Here is a 12,241-nt window from a genome sequence, read left to right as displayed (position 1 = left end):
ACCATGTCCTGAAAGTGGTCATGTCTGTTGATTTTTGGCTCATGGGCCCTTCTGTCTATTCCTACTGCAACAGACTAGCTCAGACTAATGTAGCATATTAGGATTGTTGCAGAGAATTCATTAAATAGCTCTCAGTTAGCAGAGTTTTGTTTATCACTTTATCTTGTTGGAATGGAGTCCAGTCCATGTTGCTACCTTTAGCTGGAACTGATTATTTGTAGGTTAAACTCCTTTGTGCTGAGTGTACAGATTAGTTGAGAATTTGCATCTCAGCTCTGAACATTATAGCTCACCTCTCTTTCCCCATATTGTATTTTCCACTATATCAGGCTTAATAGATTATATGCTCCATATTAGTTGATTGCTTAAAATGCTCACCTTAATTATTTGGAGAATAACAAATATTATCTTTTTTTTTTTCTTTTTCTTTTTTCTGGTACCGGGGATTGAATTTGTGACCGCCTGCTTGCAAGGCAGGTACTTATGCCGCTGAGCTAAATCCCCAACCCCACAAATATCATCTAATAAGCAATCTCTGACCTAGGCAGAGCGAAGTTCACCCTCCTTTGTCTCTGATAATAGTTTAGGCATACTTCATTATCACATTACTATGTTGCACTGCGAGAGCATATTTAAAAATTTTATTTTAATTAAATTAATTAGCAAATTAACTTTTAATGGTACTAGGATTGAATCTAGGACCTTTGCACTGAAATACTTCCCCACTTATTTTTTTCCTCCTTAGTATTTTGAGACAGGTGTGCCTGTAATTTATTGGCTCACACCTGAGTCACTGAATTGCCCAGGCAGGGCTCCAGCTTATGACCTTCTGCTTCAGCCTCCCAGAGTGCTGAGATTACAGGTGTGCACTACCATGCCCAGCTGCAATCGCATGTTTTTATATGTCTGTCTTTGAAGGTGCATTTGAAAGTAAGGACAGCTTATTTGTCTTTTTATCCCTGAATACATAGTAAGTACCTCTATTGCTCCCCATGTTGAATAAGTAAATGAGTAATTCACGTTTTTCTATATAAAAGAACATCTTTTAACATGTTAATATCATAAACTTTATTCTCTATCTAATATAGAAATTCAGATCTTCCTTTGAAACGTTACTGAACTATGATATGCTTACAGTAGAACATAATGACCTAGTATTTGTCAGACTGCACTGGAAAAATATTGAGGTGAACTTGATGACAAGTGATGGGAAAGAGAAATATGATAAAGAAAGAAAAAGCCATATGAGATGCGAGAACAGCAGTGAAGAAAAAGAATACATGGATGCAAGGCATAAGGATTGCCTGGCATATGTTCTGCATACATCCGGGACCACGGGGACACCAAAGATTGTCAGAGTGCCTCATGCATGTGTGCTACCGAATGTTCAACATTTTCGGTAAGTCTTATCTTTTGACTCCTTAGACTCTGTTTTAAAGAGAAAAAAATTTTTAATAGTTTTCATTGTAAGTGGTATTCCTAAATGAATAATCCTAAGTTGTTAAGGCTGTTTGTTTTATTTCTGTCTGAACTTTAGTTCTCTGCACAGTAGTTTACCTGTTAATCCAGGCCAACACAGAACAAATGATAGTGGTGGAAGCTTTGCTTTTGAATCATTAATAAAAAGGTTTTCCTGGTAGAGATGCTACTATGTTTGGGCAAATAGGTATGTCCTAATAGATGTGTCAAGGCAGAGCTGAGGAAAGGGGGGTGAGGTGGGGCAGGATTCTGGAGTGTCCAGTTAGCAGTTTGAATCTGATCAGTTAGAGAGTGGGAAGCCATCAACAGATTCACACTCTATTAAATTCAGTTCTATGGTGGAATTAGGAGGTTCGGCTGCCTCGGTCAGGAGTTGAGGAATCTGTAAGACTGGGATTTGTAATGAATGACAGAGGAGAAGAGTGTTTTTGTGGAGTTAAAGGAGGAAACAAATAGTAATAGGAACCTCATGGACACATGGTTTTATGTCATTCTAATTTAAAATTTTTAAGTAATAAAAGAGCTAGGTGTGGGGTTGCACACCTATCTCAGCTAGTGAGAGGCTGAGGCAGGAGGATCACCACAGGTTTGAGCCTACCCTGTGAGACATAGTAAGTCTAAGGCAGCCTGAACTGCATAGTGAGACCCTGTCTTCAAAAAACCCAAAAAAGAATTGGATTGGGGTTTTAGCTCAGTGACAGAGCACTTGCCTACTATGTGTAAGGCACTGGGTTCAGTCCCCAGCACCTCAGAAACAAACAAGTAAGTGAAATAAATTATAATCTGTTTTTTTGTGTGTGAGGAAATTGAATCCAAGGCCTCTTACATGCCAGCAAGCACTCTACCTCTGAGCCATATCCTCAGCTTTTAATTTTAATATACTTCGGCTATCTATAATATCATTTCACAAGGGGAAGGGAAAGATGTGATAATGTGTACATGACAGTTCCCCACAATGGATGTATTTATTATATATCCCAAAATACTAATTAAAAACAGGGAAGAGGGAGAAAAAGTAATTCTGAGTAAATAAAAATAAACATTTTTTTAGTAATACAAATCTTCATGATCTTGTATATATTTGTAGTTAAACATCTCAGTGTGAACTAACCGCGTTTCTAGTCCCAGTACATACTACCATGTTGGAGCACTCCAGCAGGTCTGGAAAGAGGGAACATTAAATACTCTAGGAAGCGTGATCCTTGAGCTTGATAGTGCTCATGGCTGAGGATAGTGTACAGTAGTTGGAGAAAACGGAATGGAAGTAGCAGTGTAACTGTTTTTTTCTAGATCTTGTTTTAAAGGAAAAGAAAGGTTAAATTGGAAGACAGGTGAAAGTTTTTGTTTTTGTTTTATGTTGGGAGAGGTTTATAGGATTTGAGAGGAAATTGGTAGAGAAGATTGGTTTGAATAAAAGCAAAGTAGGAGTATTGGGTAGGGAAAGAAAATTTGACAGAGAAGTAGATGCATTAAGCCCAGGTAGTGCTCTCCTTTAACAGAGGGAGAAGAGATTATAAATTTCTTTGTATTAGGAAGCTATGGATTGTAATTTCTGAATGAAATAGAAGGCCAGGTCATACCCTGAGAGAACAGAAGCTGGATAGGAATGGACCCTGCCTTGGGGAACTTGAAGAGACAGCAGCAGAACTGGAATCCAGGAGATGGGAGAGCCAGCAGCTCAGAACATTGGCCCTCAGGGCTGGAGCGGTCTCGTAAGGTATGGGCAGGCTGCTGGGGAGGGATGAGGTGAAAGCACTAAGTCAGGGAGTATCAAATTCCAGGCATGTCTTTGAACAGTACAGTTTTGTTGCTGACCCCTGATATTACACAAATACCCTATTAGGTTGAAGCTATTTTATTGCTGTTGCTGGTTTTTCCCAACTTCGGGCTAATTCCATAGAGTATAGTCTTAGACAGGGAAGGGATTTATCGAGATTGTATTGTTTTTTTTTTCCCTGTACTAGGGATTGAACCCATATTCTGCACTGAGCTATACTGCTAGATTTCTTTTGTTTAGTTTTTGAGACAGAGGTCTTGCCAAGTTGCTTACGTGGGATGTAAACTTGCAATCCTCCAGCCTCAACCTCCCAAACTAGTAGGATTACAGATATACCCTATAGCACTGGTCTAATTTACTCAAATTTTAAATTTAACTCTTTAGATTCAAAGAGTTAATATTAAGGATTGGGGAAGGATATTTAAAAATTAGAATTGACTGAGTTTTAAATAATGAAAGTAAAGTTATGTTCAAGTTTTAGTTTCTTAGTCTAATGTCTTCTGGAATGAAAACAGAATCCTGTGAATGTTGGCACTAAACTGTGTGGGGAAACTTTCTTCTGTTATCATTTGATATTCCCAGTTGACCATTCCTAATCTGAAATGCTTCAAAATCTGAAACTTTTGAGTGCCACATGATACCACAAATAACACTTTCTGATGGCCACATTTACAAACTTTGATGCACAAAAATTTTAAAAATGTTACATAAAACTACCTTTAGTCAGTGTTTATAAGTATATGTAAAGCATAAATGAAGTTCTGTCTAGACTTGACTCCAGTCCCCAAGATCATTTATGTAGGTTGGAATACAAATATTCCAACCTCCCCTGCTCCCAGAAAAGATTAGAAATCCAAACACTTCTGGTCTAAGCACTTTGAATAATGGATACTGTATTTTCTGATGACAGTCCATGGGAATTTGATTTCCTTTTTTCTGTTTGTCTCTTTTGTTTTATTGTTGTATTAAGAGCATCAAATGTGGTGATGTACACCTCTAATCGCACAAACGCTGTAACCCCAGCACTTTAGGAAACTAAGGCAGGAAGATTTTAAGTCTTACATAAGTAATTTGGCAGGAGTCTCCATCCTCAAAGCCAACAAAACAGCAGAGCCAACAAAACTGAGGAAAGGTGCAAGGATTATTATTGTTCATGGCAGAGGCACTTATTTTACAAAGGCAGATGTACCCTTCATCCATTGGATAACTGGAAATGACTTAGCCTTTAGTAGTTTCTAATCTACGCCAGGTGCAGCACATGTAGGGATGCCCGCGAGGATGGTGAGTCTGAGGCAGGCCTTAGAAACTCTGTGAGACCTGTCTCAAAGTAAAAACTAAAGGACATTTGGTGGGAGACAAAGAGGTAGGCGTGAGAGTGGGAAGAGGACCAGGAAGGAAGAGGAGGGAGGTAAGGAAGAGAGGGGTAAGAGGGATTGAAAACCATCAAGATACAGTATGCTATTCTTTATGTATCAGTTCCCCAAATGAACACCACTATTCTATATTGCAAACCTACTCTGATAAAAGTACAAAAATAAAATGTAGGGTTGGGGCTGGGTGTAGTGGCGTATGCCTGTAATTTCAGCACTTGAGAGGCTGAGGCAGGAGGGTCACTGAAGTTAGAGGCCAGCTTGCACTACATGGAGAGACCCTGTCTCGAATGAATGAATGAATGAATGAATGAAGATAGTTTAGGATAAATAAACACAATAAAACAAAAAAATTCTTTCCATTATTTTGGTGTGCCTTTTTTTTCTCTCTCTCCACTCCTTTTTTCTACTTCTGGAGTTTGATGACAATATAATGCTTGAAGTGGTGGGAATGCAAACTGGTGCAGCCATTGTGGAAATCAGTGTGGAGATTCATTAAAAAACTGGCATTGGAGGTCCCATCCAACCCAGCTATTCCCCTTCTGGGTATCTCCCCAAAAGAATTAAAAATATACCACAGTGCTATATGTGCACCCATGTTTACAGCAGCACAGTTTATAGTAGCCAGATCTTGGAAACAACGTAAGTGTCCATCAACTGAGGAAGGGATTAAAAAGATGTGGTTATTTTTATACAATAGACTACTACTCAGCCATAAAGGATAAATTGGACACTTGTATAGGTAAATGGATACAACTTGAAAACATATTTATTAGTGAAATAAGACACATATGGGTAAACGTATTGTTTCATTGCTGAAAGAAAAGCTGAAAGAAAAAAATGTGTATGTATATAAAAAATGGTTAAGATAATTATACTACTGATTTCTCTGAGTTCACTGAAGAAAAAGATTTGTGCCGGTATTGTTCAGATAATTGAATGCAGATGTTGATGTCTTATGTTCTGGGTGAATGATTTGGGGATGACATTGCACAATGTATGTACCATTGTTGCCCCCTGGTTGAAGTGTTTTGAAATTTTGTTGTAGTTTCTTTTTCCTCCTCCTCCTCTTTTCTTCCTCCTCTTTTTCTTCCTTTTTATCTTTGAATAAAATGGATTTGAAAAACATATAATACTCAAAGAAGTATTCAAGCTGTGTCTCTTTATGTTTTGATTTAGATTATTAATCATATATATGACTATATATATATATGACATATATATATATAGTCTTTTTGAGAAGGGGTCTCTTTGTTCCTTATCACAGAACAAAGGAAAGTCAGGAACCAGTTCAGGCTGGCTTTGAGCTCACTTTGTAGTATAGGCTGGTTTTGAACTTGCAACAATCCTCCCACCTCAGCCTCTGGAGTTTTGGGATTACAGGCGTGCACCACCACACCCACCATTCAGTGTATTTTTATAATCATATCTTGAGCTCACAGCAATGTCAGTCTCCACAGTGCTGGGATTACAGATGTCTGCCACTATGTCTAACTTCTTAATTGACATTTTTTATTTTTGAGCCTGGGTCTCTCTGTGTAGTTGAGGCTGGCTTTGAACTCACTATTTAGCCCAAGGTAGCCTCCAACTCATGACAATGCTCTTGCCTCAACGCCCCAAGTGCTGGGATTACTAGTGTGCACCACCATGCCTGGTTCAATTTTTTTTTTTTTAATTGCTATTTTAAAACCACATTTTTAATATGTCTTTTCTATTTTCCCATTATTAAAAAGGAAAGTACTCCTATGCAAAATAAAATAGGAAGGTACAATTTTAAAGTCTTTTAAAAATAGTATTTAAGAATTCACAGAAGTAGGGGCTGGGGATTTAGCTCAGAGGCATAAGCACCTGCCTTGCAAGCAGGCAGTCGTGAGTTCGATCCCTGGTACCGATAAAAAGGAAAAAGACAAAAAAAAAAAAAAAAAAAAGAATTCACAGAAGTACTTACTTACTGTTACGTAGTGGCATGTACGGGTAGTCCCAGCACTTTGAGGGACTGACGCATGACAACTTCAAGCCCATCCAAGATTGGCATGCAATGAGTTTATATATTACTTTAGACACTGCTGCTGTACAGTAAAAATTGTTTTTCAGAGGAAGTAAGGAGTCACTTATTCTGAGCCAAACCTGAGGGACTGTGGCCTAAGGGTATGTTTTTAGGTTACTCTGAATGACCTGTTCGAGCTAGGGAAGAGGTTCATGAACTTTTATCAAAGAACAAAGGAGAGTCAGGAACCAGTGCGTTTACAAAAATATATAGGTAGGGTCAACAGGTGGTCTACTGCAAAGCAAGAAATCTCTTCGATAGGCATCAACTGGTATCTTTATCTAGAAGGAGAATACATTTCTTATAACTGCATTCTGTTTTACCTTAGGGAACTTTTTTATTTTTTTTAGGGAACTTTTTGACATTACACCTGAAGATGTTTTATTTCTGGCTTCACCTCTGACCTTTGACCCTTCTGTTGTGGAAATATTCATTGCTTTATCAAGTGGTGCCTCTCTGCTTATTGTACCAACTTCTGTCAAGGTGTGCCCATCAAAACTGGCTCCTGTTCTCTTTACCCATCACAGAGTGACTATTCTGCAGGTACGTTTTAGGAGCAAATGAAATGCTTTGTCTAGCTTCAATATTTCTAATGTTTTAGAGAATATAGTCCTACAGTTTTTTTGCAATGTATTAATGATAATCTAGTTAGAATATCAAGGACTGACCTTTTGTGTTATTACATGTTTATTTTAAAATGAAAAAATAATTTTTCCTAGAAAATTATGTGCTTTGTGCATATTGTAATAGAGGAACTTGACTTTCACTGAAAGCTCTTGGAATATGCTGTTGCAATGTCTTTTATCTTAAATCTTAGTGTATCGCATTTCTCAATTTAGATTTTTAAAATTTTACATTGGCAGACTTACATTAAGCTATAGAAACAGATATTTAGAACATTTTAGGGGCTGGGAATATAGCTCAGTAGCATAGGCACAAGCCTTGCAACCATGTTTAATTCCTGGTACCAACTGTTACCAAAACAAAACAAAAATAAAACCCCAAAATACTTTAAGTGTGTATTTGAAAGTATATGCTACACAAACCTTAAGATACTGCAGTATAAATGGCTAAAGAGAAAACAAAATTTTATATAAATGTTTTAGCTAAGAGTTTAACTGCTATGAGCCTCAAGTTTTAGCTGTGGGTCGAGATAACATTTATTTGATGTAACAATTAAATGAGATAGTAAAGGATAGCTCCTAGTAGGTATGTGTCTCAGTTCAAGCAGAGTGCTACAGCACAATCCCAAAAATTAGGCAGCTTATCTACCACAGAAATTCATTTCTCACCATTCTGGAGTCTAAGAAGTTGGAGATCAGATGAGGGCACGCTTACTGATTGTGGGCCTGGGCCTATGGGGTGGAAGAGCAAGGGCTTTCTCTTGGACTGCTTTCATAAGGGCATCAGTCTCCTTCATGAGGCCCTTCCTGGTGACCATATCACCTCCCAAAGGCCCCACTTCCTACTTCAGTTACCCAGGGCAGTGGTGGTGAACCTAGACACATATGCTGCAATGGCCTGTTTGGATCATTGAAAGCTCTTAAAATGTTTGCCATCACTGACCTAGGGGGTATAAGGGTTTTAACATATCAGGTTATTATCTACTGCAGTGAGATGCAAGAGGGATATAAATTTCAATTTTCTAAGGCAGAATTAAATGTTTTTTACTTAGGCAATGTGGTTTTCATCCTTACCAAAAGTGACCAACTGAGATTTATGCCAGGAATGTATGTTCATTTTAGCGCCCAAAAATCTACTGATGATCTGTGAGGCATAAAGAGTAATGGACAGAAGGCACATGTTTATTCCATTTATGGTTTACAGAAAGACTGGCATCAGACTTTGAATAGGAAGGAGCTTCTCCAGATTGTAAAAGGGTACCCATAAAAAATTGCAGCTAACATCATACTTGATGAAAAATACTGACTGCTTTAACCCACAGGCAAGAATATTTTCTTTTACTGATTTTGTTCTACATTGTTCTAGCATTCCAGTCAGTGTGATAAGGGTGTTTGTCAGCCTTTTGTTGCTGTGACAAAATATCTGAGAATAATGATTTAAAGAAGAGAATGTTGGTTTTGGCTCACCGTTTCAGAGGTTTCAGCTACTTCCATTGTGTTTAGAACTGTGCAAGGTGAAAGATCATTGAAGGAGGATGTGGTGGAGGAAAGCTGCTCACTTCATGGCAGCCAGGAAGCAAAGCGGCAAAGAGCCAAAAGGATAGGACCAAAGATGAGATCTAGTCATCTCTCAGGACATATTACCTTTAAGTAGGCCCCACTCATGCCTTCAGATTTGATGAGGCCTCATGACCCAGGCATTTCCAAAAGCCCCTCTTCAGAATAGTTGAACTTTTTGTGAGATTTTTGAGTCCCAAACCATAACAAGCAGAAAAGAAATTAAAATTAATTGAATTGGAGGAAATAAACTCGTATGCAGAAGGCTTGACCCAGTATATGGAAAATTCTGTTAGGGGAGTAGAGAGAGGAAGGGAGTGTCACTGGGAATCCAGGTCCTAATACTGCTGGGTCCTAACAAGGGGCCAGCAACACTCCTCAGTTCTCGTGTAGGTGTCAGATAGAGTATGGGTACAGTTTACTGCAAAATGATAGATTTTTGGAGAGGGTTAGGCAAAGAAAGAGTGAAGGGGAGGCATGGAGGCAGAGAAGCACCACGATAGCATTGCACTGAATGAGAGCTCAGATTATATTTATATGATTAAGAGGGTCATTCAGGGAATATCCTTTCCTTTTTCCAGGGACAATATTCAGCTCCCAAGTTCACACTCCCTTGACCCACTTAAACTAGGTCACTGTTCATTCACAAGGAACATGCTGTGTTGACTGCTCGGTGCTGTGTTCTCCCTCAGTGGATGTTTTCCAGGGAGTTTGTTTTGCGACCCTGAGGTTTTCCATCCCTCACCCGCGGTCTGGACTTTTGTACTGCTGTGAACCTTATCAGCTCGCTCAGAGGAGGTTACCTTCTCTTGAGCTAAGGTTTGAAACCACAAGCCTGTGTGGATGTTACTATAGCTAATGATTATGAAGGTGAAGGAAAAAAGTATTAACTCTTCTTTGTTTTTCAAGTAGCCCCTACCCCACTGTCTCAAGGCTTGTTAATGTTTTTTTGTCTAGCAGGAAGACTACTAGAACTATTAAACACATTTTTACCAGATTTGGAAGATGTGAGTTCAATGTGCAAAACTCAATTGTGTATGAATATATATGAATATATATCTTTATTCATACATGTTTATTAAAAGCCTAAAAGTAAAAGTAACTTATTTAAAATATTATACAATTAATAAAATAGGAAGAAGTTTAGAGGAAAACAAGATTTAACCATTGAAAATTATAAAACATTGTTGATAGAAGTTAAATGACCTAAATAAACAGAAACTTCATCGTTTCTAGATAGGAAGTTTCACATTGTCAATATTGAAGTTCTCAAATTGATTTATAATGGTAACCATTGTCAATTACCTTGTAGTCTGTTTTTATATCATGTGCTATGCCCATCCTTTGTTTTGATGACTCTGCTTTGTTTTGTCACATTTGGTTTTATTCTCTTCCAAAAAAAAAAAAAAGTAGTAAGAACTGTGGGAGTAATAAAACCAAAAATGTGTAAATGTTATTGTAAAAAAGAGGAAAAGAAAGTGCTCTAAAGGATACAACTGCAAGTGTGTTTAGGTGTGTAAGATAGATGACCATATTACTAAGTTTTTGTTGGATCATTGAACACAACTGTTTGCAGTCTCACTGTTTGAATGTCCACTTTGTATGCTTTAATTTTGTAACTTGAACAACTATTTCTAAGATAACAATATGTAATCTATTAAATAGTGGTTTCTTACTGTTTATTTTTTGAAATTCTGTATTGTACCCTTTTACCGTTTTGTTTTTTTCTTTAAATAAAATTTTTTAAAAATCAAATTGATTTATAAATTGAATTAAATACAATCTGTATCAAAATCCCAGTAGACTTTTTGGCAGATTGGTCCTACATTTTATATGGGAATGTGCCGCACTTGTAATCCCAGCACCTGGGAGGCTCAGGCAGGAAGATCTCTGCAAGTTTGAGATCAGTTTGGGCTACAAAGTGAGTTTCGGACCTGTCTGAATTACAAAGTGAGACCCTGTCTCAAAAAGACAGAGGAAAAAAAAAAAAAGACTACATATAGTGTTATTCCATTTATATAAAATTTTAGAAATGGCCAACTGATCAATAGTGATAGCAATAAATTAGCAGTTTTCTGGATGAGGGATCCATGGAACACTTACAGTGGCGTGCAGGTAATTTTAAAGGTAGTAAATATTGCTATGGTTTAAACATTTGTATTCATCCAGAACTCATATGGTAAAAACTGATTCCCAATGTGCTGGTATTATGATGTGCCTTGGGAAGATAACTAGGTCATAAGTATGGAGCCTTTGTGAATGGTATTAGTGCCCTCTTAAAAGAGGCCTGAAGGAGCTTGTTTATTCTTTCTACCATTGAAAACATTGCAAAAAGGTGGCATCTATGAACAATGCTTGATAGCACACACTTATAATTCCCATCATTTGAAAATCTGAGCCAGGAGTTTGGCCATATGTTAAGGACCAGCTTGAGCTACATAGTGGGTTCAAGGCCAGCCTGAACTACATAGTGAGGTCCTGGCTCGAAAAAAGAAAGAAAAAAAGAAAGACAGACAGACAGGCACAATCTCTGAAGTAGTCAGAGCCCTCACTGGACAGTAAATCTGTCCATACCTTTGACTTCTTAACCTCCAGAATTGTGACCATAAGTTTATGTTGTCTATAAATTATCCAGTCCACAGTATGTTTGTTATAACAGCCTAAACAGGTATGCTCAGTATATAGATTGTGGCAGTAGTTTCATTGGTCTATGCATATGTCAAAAACTGTATTGAAACTTGGTAAAATTGCCTTAAAAATCTTTCATAATTTGCTTAGGCATATTTTTAATCCTTCTATATACTTTTGTACATAAATCTAATAAAAGAAATGTAAATTTTTTTTACAGATTTTGTCCTTTTTAACTTATAAACTATATCATGAAACAACTAATATTTTTGTTTGTTTTTCTAGTATATAATGTCTATCTACATTAAAAAGATAATTTTTACCTTATTGGCTTTCCAAGTATGATTTGCCATTTGATAAACACAGCCTTAATTTCCACCTGGGCTCCTATATAAAGCTTTGAGCTTATTATTACAATGTTTACTTTTTTAAGAAATAAAGGAAAAGAAATGAATTTTTTTAATATATCCATAGGCAACACCAACACTGCTTAGAAGATTTGGATCTCAGCTTATCAAGTCAACAGTTTTATCAGCCAGTACTTCTCTTCGAGTGTTAGCCCTCGGTGGAGAATCATTCCCATCATTGACAGTACTCAAAAGCTGGATAGGAAAAGGAAATAAAACACAAATATTTAATATTTATGGTATCACAGAAGTATCAAGTTGGGCGACCTATTACAGGATTCCCGAGAAGATTCTTAACTCTACTTTGAAGTAAGTAGAAAGGGAAAAGATTGTATTTTTCTAGGATCTTCACG

General features: G+C 37.3%; 2 protein-coding genes across 7 annotated transcripts in view; one reads left to right on the top strand and one right to left on the bottom strand.

The window, feature by feature from the left end:
• Cracd (capping protein inhibiting regulator of actin dynamics) overlaps window positions 1–12,241 on the bottom strand; it is a 357,802-nt gene that overhangs the window by 41,346 nt on the left and 304,215 nt on the right. The window lies entirely within an intron of this gene.
• Aasdh (aminoadipate-semialdehyde dehydrogenase) overlaps window positions 1–12,241 on the top strand; it is a 33,051-nt gene that overhangs the window by 6,678 nt on the left and 14,132 nt on the right. For 5 of the 6 annotated variants that reach the window (XR_010044657.1, XM_013154327.2, XM_063240503.1 and 2 more), the window contains 3 exons: window positions 1,089–1,399; window positions 7,024–7,216; window positions 11,956–12,197. Coding sequence is in view for 5 of the 6 variants with exons in the window: in XM_013154327.2 (XP_013009781.1) it covers window positions 1,089–1,399; window positions 7,024–7,216; window positions 11,956–12,197 (746 nt within the window). In the remaining variant the exon portion in view is untranslated. Of the gene's footprint in view, window positions 1–1,088; window positions 1,400–7,001; window positions 7,217–11,955; window positions 12,198–12,241 lie in introns of those variants that run through there. The other variant, XM_063240504.1, reaches the window with a different exon arrangement.

The sequence above is a fragment of the Cavia porcellus genome, unplaced genomic scaffold, assembly GCF_034190915.1.
Source record: "Cavia porcellus strain 051 isolate PalLab524CR breed Dunkin Hartley unplaced genomic scaffold, mCavPor4.1 scaffold_30, whole genome shotgun sequence".
NCBI classification, from domain to species: Eukaryota; Metazoa; Chordata; class Mammalia; order Rodentia; family Caviidae; genus Cavia; species Cavia porcellus.
Note: the sequence above shows the minus strand (reverse complement) of the source record. Positions and strands in the feature narration are given on the sequence as shown.